The sequence below is a fragment of the Chelonia mydas genome, chromosome 16 (assembly GCF_015237465.2).
Source record: "Chelonia mydas isolate rCheMyd1 chromosome 16, rCheMyd1.pri.v2, whole genome shotgun sequence".
Taxonomy (NCBI): domain Eukaryota; kingdom Metazoa; phylum Chordata; order Testudines; family Cheloniidae; genus Chelonia; species Chelonia mydas.
Window position 1 is genome coordinate 3124488 of NC_057857.1, and position 24707 is coordinate 3149194.

Genomic DNA, 24707 nt, shown 5'->3' on the forward strand with positions numbered 1-24707 from the left:
CCCAGCGTTTCCTGTTTGTGAGTTTCCCATCACTCCTCCCGCTGATTTGAAATCTCTGGGAATGAGTCTTGGCTGTCAGCTTGTTCCAGTTCCTTGTGAGCTCTGGATAGAGAATGTTTGAGTTGTTTGTGACATGCAGGTATCATAGTATGTTTGTTTCTTTTGCACGAGTCACTTAGGATTGCCTTTTTCCAGGATCTTTCTACCAGTGAACTCATTCACTAGACTATATGGGGAGAGCAGACACAATGAGGGGTGACACAGGAAAAGCAAACTCATTTAGAAACAAGATTGAATATGTGTGAGAATGGTTTCGGCACTCCTACCCCAGCGCAGGTTGTGTCTAAAGAACGGATACAGAAATGTTGCCCTTTAGAGTACGTTGGCCCTTGGAGCTGGGGATTGTGTCTCAGCTCAAGGAGAAATGCTCACACGAGCTCTCATCGAGCTTGCATTCTAGGGAGAGTGTAGCCGCAGCCACAGGAGGAGCTAGCAGCCCCCGGCCCATCCCATCGGGATGTCCTTAGGACGGCTGGTCCCTCCCACCACTTGCACTGCCAAGGCTGTGCTCTGGCTTTAGCTCGCTAGCTGTATTTCCCCTCGAGCTGTGAATCGCACCCAGCTCGAAGTGTAGCCATCCCCTGAGGGGAGAACTTTTCTGTGGGCATCAGGTGCATGTTTGATTTCCCAGCTGGGCCCTCTGGCTGAGTCGTTCAATGGCCCTCGGAATCGTAACTGCTGTCAGGTGGCTGCTTTCTCCTGCACCTGGTCAAGAGCTTGGAGAAGTTGGCTCTGCTCATGGCTATCGCTCAGGTGGCTATCACTCAGGTCACTCAGATCCTGCACTGGGATGTGCCGTCTGCTCCTTCATGAAAGCTGGATTTCTCAGGAAGCTGTCTGTTACTTATTGCCTGAGCAAGCACAGGGAACCCCTCCAGAAAGGGATGTTTCTTTCTGCCTTGCATAACCTTTAGAGTGACCTTCCCTAGGAATCCAGCTGTCAGTGCCGTTTGCTTCCAGAAAGTAGCCTGCTTATGGATTACACAAGTCTGGTGCAAAAACGTGTCACCGAGCCAGAGCCAAAGCCAAAAGCTGCCAGTCCCTTTTGGCAGTGACTTTCTGCTCCTCTCTGAAATAACTGAATGGCACGTTACTAGGAACAGGCGTATTGCTGAGCGTAACAATTGAGACAGCTCCGGTACACTGAAGACCATTGTGATGTTTCCTGTTTCTGCTGCTCGCTGCACTGTGCTAAAGCAAATCAGTATAATCGGCTTTACAATGCACAGTCTTCCTGCTTTATAAGCCCAGCTTGGCTGATGAGCATCACGCCAGCCAGTGTTTCCAATGTAATGGGGTGAGCGTCCCTGGTAGATACTGTGGGAATTTCCATCCCAAAGTTACTGGCTTGCTGGGACCGTATCCCTTGGGGTGGAGAAGCTTCAGATCGGGAACGGAAAGGGGCAACAATACATAATAGCCCAAATCAGGGATTCCGCTGAGAGATCTTCCCCAGCCATGCTCCTTGTCCCCACCCTTTTCGCACTCCAGAGTAGGAACAGAGGCGTCTCCATTTGCACGCTGCTCTGCCGGCCCAGTGCTCAGGGCATAGAGGAGCCACCATGCTTTAAGCAGCCTCTTGTATGGTAATTAGCCCCAGGATTTCAACACTGTCCCCCTGCCTCTGCCGGTCACATGGCTGGGCCTGTCCCATCTTGCTGCTGCTGGCTGGAGCCAAAGTGGCCGTTAGCCATTACTCGGTACTTTGAAGTGGGCCTTTGGCAATGGAGTGAGCCTTTGCTCTCAGTTTGGAGGTGCCCCCAGAGGCTAGTCTTCCTGTGGATGAGTGGCCTCCTCCAGGACACCCCCTTGGGGCAGCCCTGCAAGTGGCTCCTCGCCTCAGTGTCCCTCTTGGGTAACTCAAAGGACTTCACTTAAGGTTCTTACTTAAACAGCACCCCTCCTGGGGGCCAGCTGATTACAGCAACTTTGTGCACGCAGTCTCTACCAAATCCCCGTGCCTAGTCCATATCCCCCATGCACACAGTCCTTGTTCTCACCACACCCCAGCTCTCCAGCAAGAAGACGGTAGCGTGTACATCCGTCCGCTGCTCCCCTGCCTCTGGTCCTGGGCTCTAACTCTGCAGCTTAGAGCCTGCAGACATCTCCTTCTGCTGCTTCTCCTGCCTTCGGCCCTCTCCAGCCCCCCTGACCCTGGGGACCTCTATCAGCAAACCCCTCTTTCTTCTCTCCTGCCTTTAACCTGCCCCCAGGAACCACTGTCTGTCTCTGTCAGCTCCCATCTCCTGCCCTTTGCCTGGCTGACTCCTGACTGATCTTCCGTAGCCTCCAGGTGCTGTCCCACTTTCCTCATTGGCCCAGTGGGAAGCCCCTGGTCTGGACCAGGAGTGCTGAGCCCGGTTTCATGTAATGGGCCAGCTGCCCTGTTCCACTTACTCTGCCTCCGCAGGGACCCGGGAACTGCAGTTGTTGCAATGCACTGCCAGCCCACCCCCTTTCCCATCCCACTGGCCTGACAGCAGCCTCTCTGGTACTGCCAGGCTGTGTGGGGCTGAGCAGCTCTTTCCTTTGCTCCTGGTTTCTTGTCGTCTGCTCACCTGCCTCTGAAAAGCGGGGTGGGGGGAGGGGGTGCTGAACAGCTGCTGCTTACAGGGCCCCCATTACATACAGTGATTGTTGGCTCTGTGGGGACGTGTCTGGCCTGCAGGGCGTAATCTGTGCTGGACGGTTCTGTGTACAAGGCATTTCTTCCCCTTCAGTGCATTACAGCATATGCCCAGCAGGCCAGAGAGGGACTCTGCCTGCCTTATGTTCTAATACACTGTAAAGAATCTTATCATTTGGCCCTTGGCTTTTTGTGTTGCTTTCTCTCTTGTAGCATTTCCCTGAGCACGGCTGATAACAGCCTGTTTCTCTGTCACAGCAGAGCTGGGACGGCGTTTGACAGACCGTTATTATTCATTATTGGTTAGGGCTGGAGACTGTACAAGAGGGCAGAAGCAGGTATGCCCGGACCCTGTTATTATGTAACTATTCCATTGCAATAGCATCTAGCGACTCCAACCAGTGCAGAGCCCCATATTCAGGGGCAGTTCCTGTCTCAGTGGGCTCACATCTAAGTGAGAGATGCAGAGGCAACAGGCCTGCTGGGGAGTGACTAGCATGTGTTTTCGCACAGCTGATATCATATTCGACTCTCATGCTGTGGGCACTTGCCAGAATGAGCACATAGAAAGGTCAGGTTCCTCCCTAGAGAGAATGAGCAGGTACGCCCGGTTCCAGCCCTAGAGAGCTTCCAACATAAGGAGCCCATATACAAAGGGCAGGAAGTGAGGGTACCAACGACTTTCCTTTCATTCCCTCTTTTCCTTGCTCATTGGTTTTTAACCCTGGTCAGTTCTGTGTTGTTTGTTATTCAGCGTCTTACCCCGATCCCTCCCTGTGCTTTGTAACCCCAGCATATAAACTATGATTGTCACAGGAAGCTCTGCTGAGGTCAGGGGCTGTGGGAAAGTTTGTAGATGGGACAGGTGCTCAGATACCATGGGGATGGGTGCAGTGTTAAATCCTGACTAGACAGAGAGCTGGCTGTCATCTCCAGGGTGTGGGGCTGGGGCACTCCTGCGGCCTGAGGCTTTTCTGGCAGGCTGTTTCGAGTGGTTTCTAGTTCGTTCCTTAGCTCACCTCTGCAGTATTTGGAAGGCTTGGTTTTAAAAGCATTGGGTCTGTTCCTCCTGGCACTGTCCCTCCCTTTCACATAGTGTGCACCAGCCTGCCTGCAATATCTAGTGCTTCTTCCCTTGCCCTGTGCCATGAATAAGCACATGCACACAGTGCGGTCAGCTCTCTGGATTTTACTGAGAGTCTGGTGAGATTTGGTGTTGTTCTCAAGGCCCTGGCACCGAGAGTCATGTGAATATGGGAGAATCTCAGCTTTTATTTGTTTCTAGCAAGAAAGGTTCATAAAAAAAAGCACATGAAGAACCCAAAATGTGCGGTTTTTAATGTGCAGTCAGTTGCATGGTTTTTGAATGCTTGGCATGGGCGGCTGGTGATCCAGCCGTTGGGGGCGGCTAGCTCTGGCCCCTACCTTTGTGCTCAAGGTCCCACACCTCCCCTTCCCTGTCTGTCCCCTCTCCCCTGCAGGAGCCCAGAGCACATCATCATGGCCCCTGGCCGCAGCACCAGGTGGCACGGCAGTGGTGCTGGAATATTTTTAATAGTGGGGGTGCTGAAAACTAGCCCCCTTACCCCTGTCCATCCCTCCCACCCCCAGAGCTGAGGCCGGGACCCCGGGGGTGCTGCAACACTCCCCACACTACTTGTTCCTATGCCTATGTGGCACGGCTGCAGCATCTCCATCTCTGGATCACCGGGCAGCCAGCCCTGGAGCGCCGGGCAGCTGCCCTGAGTACCCATGGCAGGTTGGCCAGTCCCAGCCAGCCTGGGCCAGGGCAGAGCATCAGGAACTGCAGGAGGGGGCCTTGGGACAGAGCATGGGTGGGGTCATGCCAGGCTGTTTGAGGAGGCACAGCATCCCCCAGCTTATGATACCTGCCACCCATGATGCCTGGGGTTGGCAGTCCTCACGCACACATGCGCACACACACACACCAGGCTGCCATGTGAGTGTAGCTTAGTGACACCAGAGGAGCACAGGCAAGTTGGTTTCGATCTCCCTCACCACCCGGGAGCTGTGTCTTGGTGGGAACCCCCAGTGTTCCTGGTGCCTGGGCCGGAGTAAAGACTCTTTGTTCTCCCCTTTCATTCTGTGTCAGTGCCGTGAATGATCAGAAATCCCAGCAGGGCCTGAGCTTGAGGGTTTCCTGTGGCACCAACTGCTCTCTGTGCTGGAAACAGATCACCTGCCCTTGTGGGAGAGTGTGCTGTAAACGCTCCAGGGAGTGATGGGCAGCCGTGTTAGTCTGTATTCGCAAAAAGAAAAGGAGGACTTGTGGCACCTTAGAGACTAACCAATTTATCTGAGCATAAGCTTTCATGAGCTACAGCTCACTTCATCAGATGCATTCAGTGGAAAATACAGTGAGGAGATTTATTTACACACAGAACATGAAAAAATGGGTGTTATCATACACACTGTAAGGAGAGTGATCACTTAAGATGAGCTATTACCAGCAGGCGAGTGGTGGGGGTGGGGGTGGGGAAGAAAACCTTTTGTAGTGATAATCAAGGTGGGCCTTTTCCAGCAGTTAACAGGAAGGTCCAAGGAGCAGTGGGGGGTGGGGGAAATAAACATGGGGAAATAGTTTTACTTTGTGTAATGACACATCCACTCCCAGTCTCTATTCAAGCCTAAGTTAATTGTATCCAGTTTGCAAATTAATTCCAATTCAGCAGTCTCTCGTTGGAGTTAGTTTTTGAAGTCTTTTTGTTCTAATATTGCGACCTTTAGGTCTGAAATCGAGTGACCAGAGAGATTGAAGTGTTCTCCGACTGGTTTATGAATGTTATAATTCTTGACATCTGATTTGTGTCCATTTATTCTTTTATATAGAGACTGTCCAGTCTGACCAATGTACATGGCAGAGGGGCATCGCCGGCACATGATGGCATATATCACATTGGAAGATGTGCAGGTGACCAATGTGATTGATGTCATCATGTGCCAGCAATGCCCCTCTGCCATGTACATTGGTCAAACTGGACAGTCTCTTTGTAAAAGAATAAATGGACACAAATCAGATGTCAAGAATTATAACATTCATAAACCAGTCGGAGAACACTTCAATCTCTCTGGTCACTCGATTTCAGACCTAAAGGTCGCAATATTAGAACAAAAAGACTTCAGAAACAGACTCCAACGAGAGACTGCTGAATTGGAATTAATTTGCAAACTGGATACAATTAACTTAGGCTTGAATAGAGACTGGGAGTGGATGTGTCATTACACAAAGTAAAACTATTTCCCCATGTTTATTTCCCCCACCCCTCACTGCTCCTTGGACGTTCCTGTTAACTGCTGGAAATGGCCCACCTTGATAATCACTACAAAAGGTTTTCTCCCCCCCAGCCCCCCACCGCTCTCCCGCTGGTAATAGCTCATCTTAAGTGATCACTCTCCTTACAGTGTGTATGATAACACCCATTTTTTCATGTTCTGTGTGTAAATAAATCTCCTCACTGTATTTTCCACTGAATGCATCCGATGAAGTGAGCTGTAGCTCACGAAAGCTTATGCTCAAATAAATTGGTTAGTCTCTAAGGTGCCACTAGTACTCCTTTTCTTTTTGACTAGGGAAGTGTTATTTACCCCTTCACATAACACGAGAATCAGGGGTCACTCAATAAAATTAATAGGCAGCAGATTTAAAACAAACAAAAGGAAATATTTCTTCACACAACGCACAGTCACCCTGTGGAACTCGTTGCCAGGGGATGTTGTGAAGGCCAAAAGTTAAAGAATCCTTATTGAGATTACAGGGACAAACCATCCTGACGTGTAGAAAGAATTGTAAATATGGCAGGCGACCAGCTTGGCTTAACAGTGAAATCCTTGCTGACCTTAAACACAAAAAAGAAGCTTACAAGAAGTGGAAGATTGGACAAATGACCAAGGAAGAGTATAAAAATATTGCTCGGGCATGCAGGAGTGAAATCAAGAAGGCCAAATCAGACCTGGAGTTGCAGCTAGCAAGAGATGTTAAGAGTAACAAGAGGGGTTTCTTCAGGTATGTTAGCAAGAAGAAGAAAGTCAAGGAAAGTGTGGGCCCCTTACTGAATGAGGGAGGCAACCTAGTGACAGAGGATGTGGAAAAAGCTAATGTACTCAATGCTTTTTTTGCCTCTGTCTTCACAAACAAGGTCAGCTCCCAGACTACTGCACTGGGCAGCACAGCATGGGGAGCAGGTGACCAGCCCTCTGTGAAGAAAGAAGTGGTTTGGGACTATTTAGAAAATCTGGACGAGCACAAGTCCATGGGGCCGGATGCGCTGCATCCGGGAGTGCTAAAGGAGTTGGTGGATGTGATTGTAGAGCCATTGGCCATTATCTTTGAAAATTCATGGCAATCGGGGGAAGTCCCAGACGACTGGAAAAAGGCTAATGTCGTGCCCATCTTTAAAAAAGGGAAGAAGGAGGATCCTGGGAACTACAGGCCAGTCAGCCTCACCTCAGTCCCTGGAAAAATCATGGAGCAGGTCCTCAAGGAATCAATTCTGAAACACTTAGAGGAGAGGAAAGTGATCAGGAACAGTCAGCATGGATTCACCAAGGGCAAGTCATGCCTGACTAAGCTAATTGCCTTCTATGATGAGATAACTGGCTCTGTGGATGAGGGGAAAGCAGTGGACATGTTGTTCCTTGACTTTAGCAAAGCTTTTGACACGGTCTCCCACAGTATTCTTGCCAGCAAGTTAAAGAAGTATGGGCTGGATGAATGGACTATAAGGTAGATAGAAAGCTGGCTAGATTGTCGGGCTCAACGGGTAGTGATCAATGGCTCCATGTCTAGTTGGCAGCCGGTATCAAGTGGAGTGCCCCAAGGGTCGGTCCTGGGGCCGGTTTTGTTCAATATGTTCATTAATGATCTGGAGGATGGTGTGGATTGCACCTTCAGCAAGTTTGCAGATGACACTAAACTAGGAGGAGAGGTAGGTACGCTGGAGGGTAGGGATAGGATACAGAGGAACTTAGACAAATTGGAGGATTGGGCCAAAAGAAATCTGATGAGGTTCAACAAGGACAAGTGCAGAGTCCTGCACTTAGGACGGAAGAATCCCATGCACCACTACAGTCTAGGGACCGAACGGCTAGGCAGCAGTTCTTCAGAAAAGGACCTAGGGGTCACAGTGGACGAGAAGCTGGATATGAGTCAACAGTGTGCCCTTGTTGCCAAGAAGGCCGATGGCATTTTGGTATGTATAAGTAGGTGCATTGCCAGGAGATCGAGGGACATGATCATTCCCCTCTATTCGACATTGGTGAGGCCTCATCTGGAGTACTGTGTCCAGTTTTGGGCCCCACACTACAAGAAGGATGTGAAAAAATTGGAAAGCTTCCAGCAGAGGGCAACAAAAATGATTAGGGAACTGGAGCACATGACTTCTGAGGAGAGGCTGAGGGAACTGGGATTGTTTAGTGTGCGGAAGAGAAGAATGAGTGGGGGATTTGATAGCTGCTTTCAACTACCTGAAAGGGGGTTCCAAAGAGGATGGATCTAGACTGTTCTCAGTGGTAGCAGATGACAGAACGAGGAGTAATGGTCTCAAGTTGCAGTGGGGGAGGTTTAGGTTGGATATTAGGAAAAACTTTTTCACTAGGAGGGTGGTGAAGCACTGGAATGCGTTACCTAGGGAGGTGGTGGCATCTCCTTCCTTTTGAGGTTTTTAAGGTCCGGCTTGACAAAGCCCTGGCTGGGATGATTTATTTGGGGATTGGTCCTGCTTTGAGCAGGGGGTGGGACTAGATGACCTCCTGAGGTCCCTTTCAACCCTGATATTCTATGATTCTATAACTGGGTTGAAAACAGAACTAGATATATCCATGGAGGTCAGGTCCATCAATGGCTGTTAGCTAAGATGGTCAGGCTGTTAGTGTCCCTGTATCCCAATTGCCAGAAGCTGGGAGTGGATGGCAAGGGATGGGTCACTGGAAAGTGCCATTCTGTTCATTCCCTCTGAAGCATCTGGCACCAGCCACTGTCAGAAGACAGGATACTGGGTTAGATGGACCATTGGTCTGACCCAGTGTGGCCATTTTTATGTTCCTGTGACTCCTCTTATCCCTTGCAGTGGGTATAAAATGTCTGAGGTAGGGTTTTGGCTCCTCTGTACTTCCTCACACCATGGTAGGTGGTTAGTCACCTGGCCAGTGTGTTCTTCCAGCCCCGGAACTGCCTACGTGTACATTGCCTAGCAATGACCCTGCCAAGGGGTGTGGGAAGGGAGGGGGGTGCCTGCAGAGGTAGGGTTCTTTGCTTATGTCTGTAACTTTCCAGAAGGGCATTGCTGCTCAGAAGGGAAATCAGTCCCAGTGGCCATGTGTTTTGTCCTCCTGTATTAAGCAGCCACCTGTTATGACATTGTACTATTGTAGGAACCCAAATACAGTAAATACATCGGCTCAAGACTGTAACTTTTCCAAGGCATCTACTAGCCAGTGTCACTGTCCCCTTATCGGGCAGCCTCTGTTGTGGGACGATTGTGTCTGAGCATAGCCAGCCCCTCGGGGAGCTGGATTATCAACCTCGCAAACGGGCTGTGGTGGCGGCTTGGGAGGCCATTCTCCTGCCTGATAGCCACATTGTGCTAAGCAGGCCTTGTTGCAGCCGGGCCCTAGCTCTTCAGAGTGAAGGAAGCGAGGAAGGGCCACATTTGGGGGGAGGGGAGAAGTGGGAGTTTTGTACACTAAGGAAGAGTAAAGGGAAATGGCTATTAAACCCCAGTATCAAGTAAATGTCCTGGCCTCCTACTCTCCAACCTCCCCAGAGTGCAACGAACTAGCTGGAGGTGTCCTGCAGGGTCGCCCAGAATGCTGGCATTGGCCGTGCAAGGCAGATGTATCTGGGGCAGCCCTGATGACTGTCTGGGTTAAAATGCTGTGGAGGTCTTGGCACAGGCTGGGTAGGAACTGTCTTGGGGTGCTGGTGGGATGCCCGGGTATGTGGGAGTGGTAAGTTGAGAGGTGGTGTGTGAGCTATTGAGCAGCCCCTAGTGGCCACTTTGGAACCTGCGGCAGGTGTGGAGGAAGCCGTGGACCCTTTCAGGTGCAGGAACATACTTCTTTGCTTTCGTAAAGAAATAAAGCAGGCCCTGGACTCCCAGCCCCATTACTTAGTTACAGTAGCACAGGAGCATGAGGGTGTTTTCCAGACCCTAACTCACCCAGCACGGGACATGGCAGAGCAGAGCTCCGGATGCCTGCAGATATGCATTGTGCTAAAGTGCTCTTTATCTGACACCTCTCCAACAGCATTCCCAGCATATCTGGATGTCACCAGCATGTCCTGGGACTTGGGCACAACTGTCCCTGAAAAGGGGGCATCATGCCCTTTAAAACCAAGGCCCTGCAGGGTCCCTCAGTCTGCCCCAGCCCTGGTAGTTGGAGTGGGGGAAGCCTGTAATCCCCCAGCCAGTGCTCACCAAAGGCCAGCAGAAAGTCACTGGAAGGAAAAAGCTGAGCATGTTGCAGTGTTGTGTGCACTGTCTTTGCTGCTCAGGGGTAGACTTGGAAGGATTAGATTTTTATCCGTCAGAGCTGAAACGTCGATTTCAGCACACCTGCAAAAACTGATCAAAATCAAAATGTGCAGAGAGGCGAAGTAGGGAAAACACTACTTGAGAATGTGGTAGGGTTTGATTGGAGGATATTGACTTGGTATATTTTGACATGTGATGTTGACAGTTTCTGTCTTAACATCTATAAAGCTTTAATATTTGGAATCTCAGCATCTACTGTCATTAAATAATTATTGTCTGACCCCTCAAATTTCCTGCAATATGAAAATTTAAATTGATAAAAATAATAAAAAAACTTAAAAATACCCCCGATATTATCCATCAAAATTCTAAGAAAATAAAAATCGAATTCTGCCCATCCTCCTCATGGCGAAGGCACCGGTGGCATCAGCCTCTCTGCAGGGTCCCCATGCCAGCTGTGAACTCCAGGGCTGCTGACTGCGCTGGGATGGTTAGTCTGCAGTTCTCTGGAGAACGTGAGGCCACCTGCTTCCGTCATTAGCACTGCACATGCTGTGGGAACAAAGCAGAGCTTGTACTGACTTTGCCATTAGCAAGAATCACACCTGAGCATGACTTGCAGCACCAGCCTGCTCCACACAGGAGACAACATTTTAAAAGGCGCCTTGCACTGGGGGCAGGGGGCATGGCGCCCCAGGGGAACATCCTCCACTAGGTTGAATGTCCTGCTGTAAAGTCCAAGTGGCCCTGCTGTGCGTTGACTAAATCTCCTTGAGTGAGCTTGGGCTCAGGTGCCTGGTCTGGGCTGGCTTTCCCAGGGCTTGGCAGAATCGGAGGTTCTCCTTCCCTCCAGCGGATCTCATATGGAGGACAGGGGGCATCGCTCTCAGAAAAGTCTGTCAGTGGAAAACACCAGCCAGTCTGTTAGCTTAGCTGGTCCCTGGCGCTGCGGGAACTGTCTGGAGCAGAGGCCTAGCAGCCTTCCTCAGCCACGCTGCGCTGAACGGGGTTAGGAGATCAGGAAGCTCCAGGCTTCACAAAGTAGGGACTGTCACTTTGGAATGACTCATGCTGTCCTGTCACCTTCTGGGACTGTCTCCCTTTCCAAGGGCCACGCAGGGAGCCAGCTCCATGGAGACAGGTCTCCTGGAGGGCCTGTGCTGGCAATGTCTTTGCGGGATAAAAGACCCTGCAGTACAATGACAGCAGGCCCAGGTTGGCTGACTCGGGCTCGCCGGGCTCGGGCTGTAGGGCTAAAAATTGCAGTGCAGATGCTTAGGCTGGAGCCTGCACTCTGGGACCTCCCCCCTCGCAGGGTCCTAGAGCTCGGGCTGCAGCCCAAGCCTGAACCCCTACCCAGTGATTTTTCAGCCCGGAGCCCGAGTCGGTTGTCCTGGGCCAGCCGTGGGTTTTTATCCCTGTGTAGATGTAACCAGAGAATGCAGAGGAAGTGTTGAGCCGCCGCTTCCTGAGTAGCGGCTCCTTCCGCCCCCTCATGTCAGAGGCCTCTGCCTGCCGGGGATGGGGGCAGGGCTAGGAGGAGTCAAGTCCCTGGGGCTGTTCCACACTTGGAGCTGGCTCATGGGGCCCGTGTCAAGGTGGCAGTCTTTGGGGTTGCATCTCTTTTCCCTGCACTGGAGAGTAGGAAATGGAGCAGCATGGCAAGGCTGTGATTGCTGAGAGGCACAAGCACTCTGCCTCCTTTGGCATTTTGTTCCTGCCATGTAGCTTGTCTTCTCTGCTCTGTTTGTCTTTCGCCCCATCCCCCTTTGGTTCAGACATGTGTCCCTGTCCTGCATGTGCTGTGCAGATGGGAGGGATGTGGAAGGCAGCCTTGCTACAGAGGATCTTTCCATCTCACAAAAGACTTAGCAGAAATCCAGGGGGCTCAGAGACAGGCGATGGGAATGACCAGGGACAGAGAGAAACTCCCAGTCTGCAAGAGATTGGGAAGATTGGGGCTGTACCTTACAGAGGAGACGAATACGATGATAACAGAATACAGACTAATGCATGAACAGAGAAGGTATTTCAGGAGCCTCCATTCAGCCTGGCTTATCACACAGGAACAAGGGGGCGTTCAACAAAATGGAAAGGCAGCAAATTCAGAACCCATAAAAGGAAATGTTTTTTTACACATTGTGTAATTAGACTGCGGAACTCCCTGCCACATGAAATTATTGAGAAAAAGAGCTTAGAAGGCTTCAAAATGAGACTGGGCATTTATACCGGTAACAAGAGTATCCAGAGCTACAGTAGTAATAGCCAAGAGTTTGTCAGGACTCTTGTGGGTTAGACAGAAGGAGGAACTGTCCCTGGGGACAGGTTATCCCACAGCTGCGTCCCTACACATGTTTCCCACACCTCCTCTGAAGTAGCTGGTGCTGGCCACTGCCAGAGACAGGACACTGGGCTAGATGGACCTTGGGTTTCTGATGCAGTTAGGCAATTCCTGTGTCCCAATGTGAATTTAGGAGATTCCTTTCCCCAAAGCCCTAGGATGGAGAGGTTTTCAGTGATCAGCAAGGAGGCCAGGGGTAACTGGGTGTGTCTGTGTATAATGACAATTGCCTGTACTAGCTCCAGCCTTCTAATTCCCAGAGACCTAGGTCTGCAACCTGCCAGGAGGGCAGCCATTTCTGAGTGACATTCCCCCCTGATCTCAGTGCTGCCAAGGGGGACTGACCCAACCCGTGTGCTGCACAGCTCCCAGTGGAACAGGGCCCTAAGCAGCCCTTTGGTTTGCTTCTGCATCATGTTGGCCCTTGCCTGCACAGTGCATTGACCAACCCCACCAGGCTACAGCTGCGGCAGAGAGAGGGACCTTTTTCAGGGAAATGAGCCTGGAAAAAAGCCCTAATTGTGCAGTGAGTAAATGGTAAGCACCTCCGCTTTCCAGACCAGCGCCAGTTTGCCTGCTGCATTAACCCCGATCCACCCCCGTGGAAGCCTGCCGCAGCAGACATCGCTCCCAGCTGACAACCTGCCTCGGCAAAACTTCAACCTTTGCTCATTAAATGCAACCCCACAGCTGATTCCTCTGCCAGTGCCAGAGATCTTTGCTTGTGGAGGCCCAGATGCAGCCAAAGCCTGATTTTGGCCTTGTTTTTTTCCTTACAGGTTCTTCTGAAGATCTGAAATTCTGCATCCTCTACCTTGCAGAGGTGAGTGTAGAGCTTTGGGAGTTAAACTCCACAGAGCCTAAAATGTACTGCACACTAACCAATCCTTTGTAGTGGGGATAAAGCGCAGACAATGGATTGATCTCACTTCTCTTTTGAATTAGTTTGCCAATCGGGAAAGGAAACATAAATTGCTGCAGCCAGCGTATATGAGTAAGAAGCTGTTAAGTGGAATCTGTGACTCAGGAGGCAGTGAAGCATTGATGCCTGTACCCTTTCCTCCCCGCCAATCCGTCTGGGGGCAGATCTTTCCCCACTGCTCTGACTTCTGATTGGCGCCTATGGGTTCTTTAGCCCACTCATGGATTTCTTTGCCAGTTGGTTTTGATTTGACTTTATGGGTGGTTTTCTGTTCTGAGATTTTGAAGGCAAGATTTTTAAACAATCAAATAGGAACAACCAAACCCAACACATACTAAATTCCTATTTATCCAGTGGCCTTGGGTAACTGGGCAATGGGATAGATGGAAGGGCTATTTTGAGCTGCATATAATCCCGTCAAGTTTCTTTTACTGCTGAAATGGGATTAGGTCTCAGGGACTGCAGGTAACTGCTCAGAACAGCTACACAAACACAAAGTCATTAATGAGCACTATGAAGTGCTAAGAGGCTAACTGAGAAGTAATTAGCTGGTAATTAACTAACAACGTTTCAGGGAGGGCACACAGTGGATTCAGATAACTAAGATTTTCAGATAAAGAGCATTTGCATAACTGGAATTACACTGTAAAAGACTGCTTTAGATAAACAGATCTAAAAGAGCATACGGATTGGAAATGACTGCATGTCATCTACATGTTTATAATCACTTGTATTTTAGCCAAGTTTCCTTGGTCAGAAATGAGCTGAGAAAGCTGCAGAACTTGTTCTTTGTGAAATGAGCCTACCCAATCACCAGATCTTCTGCCTGCTTTCTGTTTTGATTTTTTGCAAGTAGTTCCATGTTGTTCCTGATTTCAGGGCAGGAGTTTGGATCTAGAACTTGCTGTGTGACCATGGCACAGTTACTTTCCCCCTCTCTTTGCCCTCCTACTCTTTGTTTGTCTTGACTATTTCAATTATAAGATCTGTGGGGCAGGAACACCCTCTCCCTATGCTGAAATCTCCCGACTCTGAAATCTCTCCCTATGCTACATACAGCACCTAGCACAACAGGGCCCTACCCTCGTTTGAAACCTTTTCACACTACCGTAATACAAATCAATAATAATAATTTTGTGACCCTAAAATGTAGCATTTTGCCCAATTGTCAGTTTCCCCTTGACGCACAGAGCATGTCAGTGGGAAAGTGCAACCCTTGTCCAAGGCTATGGCTACACTACAGCTTAAGTGGACATAAATTATGTCTCTCCAAGGTGTGAATTAGCCACCGCACAAACGACAGAATTTATGCCGACTTAGCACTGTGCACACCGGCTCATATGTCGTCGGGAGAGCTTCTCCAGCCAACTTAGCTACCGCTGCTCGCAGGGGGCTGGAGGAATGAAGTCGTGGGGAGAGCTCTCTCCTGTTGGCTTAGAGTAGCTACACAGCGTTTACAGTGGCATACCGGCATCCATGCCAGGACCAGAAGAAGCTCCCTAAAAGTGGGGGGCCACCGGTGCCTGAACTGTGGCCACGCCCCTATGCCCCTTCTCCCCGAGGCCCCGTCCTCCACTCATTCCTCTGCACCCCCTCTCCCCCATTGCTCGCCCTTACAGCTGGTGAAAAGTGGGAGGGCATAGCCCCCTGTCCCTCCCCGTTCCGGCGCTTCTGATTGGTGCAGCTGTGCCACTGTAAACTCTCTAGTGGAGCCCTAGCCTAAGCTCCATTTTGGATTCCAACATACCATTTTTGGAGGTTTAGCTCTGATAAACAGAAACATTTTGCAGGAGTTTTTTGTGCAGAGTTGGCTTGTTCTTGCCAAGTGGTAGTGAAATGCTAAGCTCTGTCCTTTTGCCAGGTTTGAATGTCACTGTGAATCTGTCCCACAGTTCTGCTCCCTGGTAGCCACAACTGATACCCTGGCTAACGTGGTGGTTGGATCAAAAGCCAGAAACATTCACTTCTTGCTCTTCCCTGGCATTAATTTCTTCAGCCCTGCTGCTGAGGACTGTAGCTCTGGATTTAGGCCAGTGATACAGGATTTAGGAAGCCCTTCTTCTCCTTGTCTCCACTTCTCTAAGTTATGTCTAGCCTTCTGATTTCCACTGTTCACCTTAGTCTGAAAGCCAAGGGAATACTTTCAGCCGTGTACTGTGGCTCGTCAGCCAGCAGGGGTTGCCCATGCTTTGATCAGTGAAAGCCTCTATACACAAAGATGACATCGCCCTAACAGTGCATCTCATCTCTGCTGAAAAGCTATGGCCTTTCTCAGACTTGGGGGATCACTGCCATCCCAGCCAGCATCTCATTAATCTTTCCCTTCCACCAGTGCCACCCTCTCTCTCTACCCAGTCACTCCCTACTGCTAGAAAGAGCACAGAGCCTTTGTGCCTGGTTCAGGCGGGTGCAGAACAAGGGTAGACTCCCTGCCCAACGTGGTGCGAGAACTGGTTGAGGGTGTCCAAGGGACCTGTACAAATTGCATTCTTGCCTGAAAATGCTGGGCCTGCCCTGTCTCAGTTAGGGCTGGAGCTGGCAGAGGGAAGGGGAAATGTTCTTTCTCTGTTTTTTTTCACTCTGCTTCCTTTGTGTGTTTTCCACCCTCTGTATATATAGCCAGGGTCACTCCCTGTCCAGTCAGGCAACGACACCTGCTTTGCTGCTTTAGGGGAGCCCTTCATGCAGCACTGGGGGGCGGGGAGGGGGGAGAGAGGAAGGGATTTAAAAAATAAGACAATGTGATTGTGAATACACAAGAACAGGCAGGGGGCTCAGGGAGAGCAGGTGAGGGGAGATAGGTAATGATGAAGCATATTCCTTCCATAAAGCTCAACATAACAGAGCATAAAAGAGCATAACAGAGACATGTCATTCCAACTGTAGAGGGGGGCAACTGAGGCGCATGAGGGGAAATGACTCGCCCAACATCATACCTAGGGACTACCAAATTCATAGTCCATTTTCATAAATTTCACAGTCATAGCATTTAAAAAATCTTGAATTTCATGGTTTTAGATATTTAAATCTTAAATTTCATGGTGTAACAAAGCATGAATATGTATTTAAAACCAGCAAAATATAAACCTGTAAAGCCCTTAAGTCAGCATCTCTCAAGCTGGGGGTCCTGACCCAAGGCTATTGTAGGGAGGGGAGTCTCAGTATTGCCACCCTTACGTTTCACTGCTTTCAGAGCTCGGCAGTTGGAGAGCAGCTGTCTGAGCACCCAACTCTGAAGGCAGGACCGCCACAAGCCACAGCACAGAAGTAAGGGTGGCACTGCTGTGACCCCCCTTATAATAGCCTTGCAGTCTTCGGGTCAGGACCCGCAGTTTGAGAAACACTGTGTACTTTTGTATACTTTTACCCAGCCCATAGCTTAGTATAGGGTAAAAGCACACAAAAGACCAGATTTCATGGGGAAGACCAGATTTCACTGTCTGTGACGCGTTTTTCACAGCCGTGAATTTGGTAGGGCCCCAAGCATACCTGTGAGTCAATAGCAGAGACAGGAATAGAGCTTGTGAATCTTGACGCCCTCATCTTCTCCCAGTCGACATGCTGTCTCACTGCCATGACCAAGAGGTTACTGTCCTGGGAGCTAAGGAGAATAATGCAGCTGTTGCCAGGGATGAAGGGATGAAGGAGGATTGGTGGGTAAAGTACAGGCTGGGAGAGAGGACCGCTGGGTTCCAGTCTTAGCTCTGCTACTGACTTCCTTGGTGACCTTGAGCGAGTCACTTAAACTCACTATGCATTGGTGGGGTCATCTGCAGTGGATGGGGGTTCTGGGACTGAATTCATTGTCTGTTGAGTACTTGGAGATCCATAGATGTACAGTGCTATCGAAATGCAAAGTGCAGCTGTTAGCCAGAAGGAAGGTGCATGAGAGTTCTAGTGGTCAAATTGTGGTGGGTGGGCTCACTCCAGCTTTCCCCACAAAACCAGCTGTGCCCACTTGAGGTGGTAGAAGGAGGCCATGACTCACATTAGGTTATGGGATCATCACAATCAAGTTCCTCCGTCTTCTTTCGTGCACTGATCAGCAATGAAATATCAGCCCAGCTTTGATACTTGACAGGGTACTGGAACAAATTCTTAATCGGTTTGTAGGCACCTAGAGGACAACAGGATTATGAGGAATAGACAAGATGGATTTTTTAAGGAAAAATCATGCCAAACCAACCTGATTACCTCCATTGACAGGGATACTGGCCTAGTGGATTGGGGGAAGCAGCAGACGTGATATATTTTGATTTTAGGAAGGTTTTTGACACAGTCCCACATGACAGTCTCCTAAGCAAACTAGGGAAATGCAGTCTAGATGAAATTACTACAAGGTGGGTGCACAGCTGATTGAAAGACCCATTCAAAGAGTAGTGATCAATAACTCGCGGTCAAACAGGAAGTTGTATCTAGTGGGGTCCAGGAGGGGTCAGTCCTGGGTCCAGTACTGTTCAATATTTTCATTAATGACTTGGACAATGGAGTAGAGAGTATGTGTATAAAATTTGCTGATGACACTGTCACAGTTTTGGGGTACTGCACCTGTATTGCCCTTCTGTGATCTCTCAAGGGCACCCATTTAAAGGTTTACGGCTCCCAGCTGTCACCCACGTCTCTCTCCTTCCAGACCAGGGTTTTAAGACTGCACAGCTCCATGAATTACACTGTGATATCCCCAGCAAGCCAGTCTGCCTAGCCTTTGCTTTCTCTCTGAGAACTATGGCCAATATATTGCCAGCAGTCACAAGTGTCCAAACAGCTCCTTCTGAGCAAGCACCTTTATTCTTAAGGTAAAAGCACCACAAAGAAAACATATTAAGACAATAAAGGTTGCTATATGCAGGCTAAAAGCTTACTATAGGTCAGCCCTCAGTCTCATGAGCCCCTGGTAGGGTTCAGTCTTTCCAACCGTTCCATGAGAATTGGGGCATCCTTTGGACAGGAGGTCCTGGCTGTTTACTGGATCAGAACGAAGAGCCTGAGTCAGTTTGAACTCTGGCTATTTATCCAATAGTCCTTTCTTTGTCTGTTGGTCTCTGGAAAGCCAGTTTGAAGCAGTATGCATGAGCCGCCCCAGGTGGTGTTACTTGTCTGGTGGGTTCCAACCTAGCTGATTTGCCTTAATCTCCACCCACTGTTCGTAGTTCCTGGAGGAGCAGTGCAGCCCTGCCCCATGGAGTAGGACACTCCATTCGTTTAAAGCAGTGGACCCCAAAGATATTACAAGCATTGCCCTATCCCTCCCAGATGCCAAGTTGGGAGGGTTGCTGCCCTTTGGAGGACAGAATTAGAATCAAAACAGCCTTGATGAATTGAATAATTGGTCTGAAATGAACAAGGTGAAATTCAATGAAGACTTTCTCCAGTTAGGAAGGAAAAACCAAAGCTTAGCTACAAAATGGGGACTAACTGCCTAGGGGTCATAATGCTGGGAAGGATCTGGGGGTTATAGTGGATCACAAAGTGATTATGAGCCTATAATGCAGTGTAGTGCCAGGGTGTATTAACAGAAGTGTCATATGTAAAACATGGGAGGTAACTGTCTCGCTCTACTCAGCACTGGTGAGGCCTAGCTGGAGTACTGTGTGCAGTTGTGGGCGCAACACTTTAGGAAAGATGTGGACAAATTGGAGAGAGTCCAGAGGAGAGCAACAAAAATGACAAAAGGTTTAGAAAACCTGACCTGTGATCAAAGGTTAAAAAACTGGGCACTGTTTAGTCTTGAGAAATGAACACTGAGGGGGGACCTGATAACAGTCTTCAAATACTCTAATGGCTGTTATAAAGATCACAGTGTCCACAAAGACAGGAAAAGAAGTAATGGGCTTAATCTGCAGCAAGGGAGATTTAGGTTAAATGTTAAGGAGAAAGTTCTAACTCTCAGGGTAGTTAAGCAGTGGAGCTGGTTCCCAAGGGAGGTTGTGCAATCCCTGTTACTGAGGGGGTTTCAGACAAACATCTGTGCCGGATGTTCTGGGTTTACTTGGCCCTGCCCCAGCGGGGGGCATGGTGAGAAATGGACTAGACTAGAGAACTTCTCAAGGTCCCTTCCAGCCCTACAGTTCTGTGGTTAGTGCCAATGGTATTTTAGTTATCATCTTTGGGCTTCAGAGTACCTGCCCCCCGGTACAGGTAAGGGCAGTGCTTACCTCTGTGAGCTATTGTTTCAACCTGACCACAGAGTCAGGCAGGCATCACTCCATTCATTGGCTATACTAGGTCACATTTTCCAGGTTATCTTCAGAGTTGTGTGGGCTAGAGACTCAGTCTGTTTTAAATGAAAGCTGAGATTCTGGAACGCAAGTTGACAGCCTTAAAAAAAGAAAGTCCCAGGTGTCCGTGCTTCCCCGAGCCAGCAGTGTGTGCCCCTCAGAGGGGCTGTCCTGGTCGTCCTGATGGATGTGCTGTTGCGTCTGGGCGACAGCTGCGTAACTTCCCTTTTTGCCTGGGCACAAAGCTCAGCCTCCCTGCAGACTGTGGGAACAGAGCCTGCTTCCTTTTGTAAACAGTGCTTTCCCGCTGAGTGTGGCTGGCTCCAGACTAGAGCCAAGGGAGGGAGGCCAGGACAGCAAGGAGACAGCCATGGCTTGCGACAGGAGTGTGCCAGAGCCTCACTGGGAGCGAGACTTCTGAACTGACATTGGGGTTACACAGTCAGATTCACGGGCACCCTTGGCCATGCAGAGCTGCCAGTGACGGGTTTACAATGGCTCCAGTGGCTCCATGGAGCCTGGCCCATGCTCAGAAGGGGCCCCGGCCTGCTCCACTTGCAGTGCACCCCGAGACCCCGCTGGCTCCCCCTGCCCACCACTTGCTCCTCTCGGCCTGCCTGCTGGCTGGCCGAGGGCTCCTCTCCACCCCCTGGCCAGACCCCAGTGCACTTCCAGCTCTGGGCACTCTCTGCTTCCCACCACCTGTGGGGCCCCGCCTGTCTCCCTGGAGCTGACCCGCCTGGGACTGGTGCAGAAGCCTGGACAATCTCAGCCAGTTGGGGGTGGGTGGGGAGGGAGAGACATTGCAGAGGGCTTGGCTGGGCCCCTCCAGGCAAGTGCATGTTGAGGGAGTCTGGCCGGGGCAGGACCTGGCCTGGCTGATTGCGCCACTCCTGAGGGGCCGGAGCTATTCCCCGCCCTGGGACCAACCCTGGCTGTGCTGCCGGCTCAGCCCAGCAGACAGTCACCTCCCAGCAAGGCCGGTGAGTGTGGTGGGAAGGCAGGGCTTGGGATAGTGGGTCTGTGGGGAGTCTGGGGGTGGTGGTGCTGGGCTGTGAAGGGGCGGGGAAGAGCTGTGTGTGTTGGGGCACTAGGGATTGGGGGTTCTGTGGGGGGGGGGCTGGGCAGTTGTGGGGCTGTGGGCAGGGGTGGTGTTGTGCAGGGCACTGTACATTTGTGGGTGGGTCTGGTGGGGCGCTGGGCATACTGAGTCCGGGGGGGCTCTGGACTTAGGGAGTCGGGGGGGAGGGGCTGTGTGGTGTGGCATGGGCCTGGCCCTGAGGGGAAGGGGCATGCTGGCAGCACAGGGCCGGGCAGGCCACTGTGTGTCTGGCAACTACCGGTTTGTAAAAAGTGCCCTCACATTGGGCGGAGCAGGGCCACCCCTGCCAGGCCATGCCCCATTGCCTCTGGCTGGCCCCTCGCTCTGGGGACTGACCTCCCCGCGCCATGCTCCATTGCTTCCATAGGGGCCCACAAATATGTTTGGCGCTGGGCCCACAAAAGGTTAATCCGGCCCTGAGAGCTGCTAGGGCCTGCTGGCAAACCTGGCCCAAGATGAGTGCATCCTGCAGTGATTCAACTGCCTCCCACCCTCCAAAGCGCAGCCGCATGCAAGAATGCAAGCGGGGGAGACTGGTTCCCTTGGACTCTGCCATTGCTCTCTTCTCAGTGTCCCTGTGGGGATAGCACCACTGGATTCCCCGTCCCTCACTGGCGCGGCACCCCCCTTCCTCTTCCTCCTCTTTGCCAGCGAATGGTCAATTCAGCACAAGGTGCTTCTGCCTGAGGCCTGCAAGAGCTCCATCAGGAGGTGAATTTCAAATGGGAGGTGATCTGCAAAGCTGAGTAAAGAGGCTTGTGCCCCTCTTACTCCTGGGGGAATTTTGCACCTAAAAATTCAGTGCACAATGTTTAAAATTCTGCATATTTTATTTGTCAAAATAATGCAATATAATCATCCTTGTTTCAATTATTTTGGTAATTTATTTAAACTAGAATACAATGGATGGAGAATGGGAGTGGGGAGCATTGGAGGAAATCCCCAAAACCCCTCTGTCTAATAGTAATGTTGCTAGGTTTGACCCTTTATTTCTAGGTTTCAGAGTAGCAGCCGTGTTAGTCTGTATTTGCAAAAAAAAAAACCCAAAAAACCAGGAGTACTTGTGGCACCTTAGAGACTATCAAAGTGCCACAAGTACTCCTTTATTTCTAGTTATTAGTCAACAAATATGTGCAGCTGTATGCTCAGTGTTACGCCATAGGCAACTGAAGAGCAAGTGAAGGCTGGAGAATCAAAGTCACAATTTATATTGGCTACTGAGCGTCTCCAGAAAGGTCAGTAGCAAACAGTTCATGGAGCACATTGTGATAGGAATTTTTTTCAGTCCAAAAATTTAGATCAATTCTAATCACTAAAGCACCCTAAGCATTTGTAAGGCCATACTGTCCTTTATTACAGCACTCTCGCCATGTAAAGGAGCCTTAAAACGTTTACACCTGTTATATACTCCTGGGGGAGTTCACTAAGAACAATGGGAACAATTCACTAAGCAGGCAGGCTAGAACTAGATAAGTTCATGGAGGATAGTGTCCATCAATGGCTGTTAGCCAGGATGGGCAGGGATGGTGTCCTTAGCCTCTGCTTGCCAGAAGCTGGGAATGGGCGACAGGGGATGGATCACTTGATGATTCCTTGTTCTGATCATTCCCTCTGGAGCACCTGGCATTGGCCACTGTCAGAAGACGGGATACTGGGCTAGATGGATCTTTGGTCTGCCCCAGTATGGCCGTTCTTATGTACATTCTGCTCTGTCTGAGGGGACAGAGCCTGCCTCCTCAGAAATACCCCAAAGCCCTGCTGAGTGTGCTGCAGTAGTGAGTGAGAGGGACAGAGTTTCTCTCTCTCTCACACACCATGACTGCTCAGCCCCCAACCCCCGCTGGTCATTTACCGCTCTACCGACTGCTCCAGGCCCCCGACTGACCAGCCTACGCTGCTGGGGAGGGGCATGTGATCACTCTTATGGCTTCCCTTTGCTTCCCTGTCAGAAGTCATTTTTCTGCAGGGAAGCAAAGAAATCTGCGGGGGACATGAATTCTGTGCATGCACAGTGATGCAGAATTCCCCAGGAGTACCCGCTATGCTTATCTAAGATGGCTAAAGGGGTCTGGGAGGTTGTCCCTGTTTGGAATGCGCTGTGATTATATCTCTGCCCATAGCTGTGTGGGAGAGGCCTGCCATGTTAGAGAAGGAAGTCTCCAGTGGTGCACAGCATTGGTATGGAATCTCATTCCAGGAGGCAGCAGGCCAGCCACTAGCAGTAATTACACTTTGCGGTATATCCAGAATGGTGGTGGAGGTAGTTGTTGTTACGCTTGTTTACAGCATACCCATCACCATGGCACCCAGAGGCGCAGAGACCCGAGACCTAACAGCCGCTGCGGTGGTTTTGTGTGATTGAGGCAGCTGCTGGTGGAAGCTCTCGTCTCATTATTTATTTTCTGCATGTCATCTATAATGAAAACTTTAATTTCTTTAATGGCTTTGTAAGTAGAGAGGGATTCCATCGTGCCCATCACGCTGTGCTCTCACTCCGAGAAGAGCATTTCTCTGTAGACTGTTGCTCTCCAGGGGCCTGATATTCTTTAGATGGTTTATGAATAAATATTGATTTTCTTCAGTAATGTAGGAGTTTTAGTAATATCATCAAGTGTGTTCTGGATATTGAAATACTTTTAGCTGCGTATCAGTTGCTTTATTTGTTTTTAACAGAGTGGAGATTTCAAACTTCAGTGAATACTGCAGTGTAACAGAAAAGCTACGATTAGTCACTGCTCTAATTATTCACAAATAGATCACTTTACATAGATTTAAAGGTCTCCTGACTATAATGATTATTTACAGGCAAATAGCGAACTGCCATTGACTGTCAGATACAGGTTGTTAGGGAGGTAAGCGTTTGGGCTGTAAGCTCTTAGGACACAGAGTGCATCTTCCTAGTTGTTTGTACCGTGCCAGGCACAAAGGGGTCCCAGTCCGACTGGAGCTTGGGAGTGCAGACTGCAATGTCCCTGGTAATGCTCGGTTCTGTGCTGGAATGTGTGTGGAAGGACGGGCAGACTTTTCAGAGCATTGTCATTGTCTTTTTTTAAAATAAAGTGTGTTAATGTTAAAATCACTTCAGTGAACATATTAAAAACCAAACATTCCTGCTGCACAACGCAGGATGTCCCTGCTGGACCAGGCATTCACTGGACCGCCACTGCCTGAGTCCTGCACTAGGCATTGCACGGGAGGGCCTGCTGGCGCGCATCAGGGAATGGCACCAGTCACTAGCCAGGCCCGATCCTGCCATCGGCTCTGCATCGGTGGATTCTTGAGCCCATGCAGAGCCCCGGTAGGCAGAAGGCCTCACATGGTGCATTCAGCTGCCGCATTAAGGCCTTATACAAACAGGATCAGCTTGTGTCGTGGCTGCTGATGTACATCTCAAGGACCCCATGAGCTCCAAAGGAGCTCCCTTGGATTTACACCAGCCACACAGGTCAGAGTTTGGCCCATATGGCACCAGAAAGAGGCATGTTTGACAGTTAATTTGAATATAATCGTATTTCCCATATATTGAGTTAACTCTCCTAGAGCCTAGTTCAGGTCCGGTTTTTAAACCACAGATGAAAACATACGCTCATACAATTAATCACTGCCCTTTTCTCTCCGAGGCAGCTGAACAAGAAATCTGTTGGATAAGTTTTGCTACCAAACACAGATTTGGGTTGACTGCTACTTAATTGGCAGCTTAAGGTATCGAGAGCTAGCCCCACAGCTGGTGTAAATCAGCCTAGCTTCATAGTCTCCCTGGACGTATGCCATCTTACCCCAGCTGAGAATCTGGCCCCTAGAGTATCTCATGTGCTTCGCAAGATGAAGTGTTCTTAATCTAATGCCCTGATGAGAGTGGCATTGTTACATTCCGTTATACTGACGCTGGTGAGGAACAGAGATTGACGAGTTCTGTCTTCTCCCCAAGCCCAGGGGATTTACATA

The 24707-nt window shown here is 50.0% G+C and overlaps 1 protein-coding gene across 14 annotated transcripts in view; it reads left to right on the forward strand.

Annotated features, from left to right (window-relative positions):
* Positions 1 to 24707, forward strand: part of RGS3 (regulator of G protein signaling 3) — a 249884-nt gene that overhangs the window by 149706 nt on the left and 75471 nt on the right. For all 14 annotated transcript variants that reach the window (XM_043530151.1, XM_043530154.1, XM_043530153.1 and 11 more), the window contains one exon: positions 13300 to 13343. In XM_043530151.1, the coding sequence (XP_043386086.1) occupies positions 13300 to 13343 (44 nt within the window). The remainder of the gene's footprint in view (positions 1 to 13299; positions 13344 to 24707) is intronic.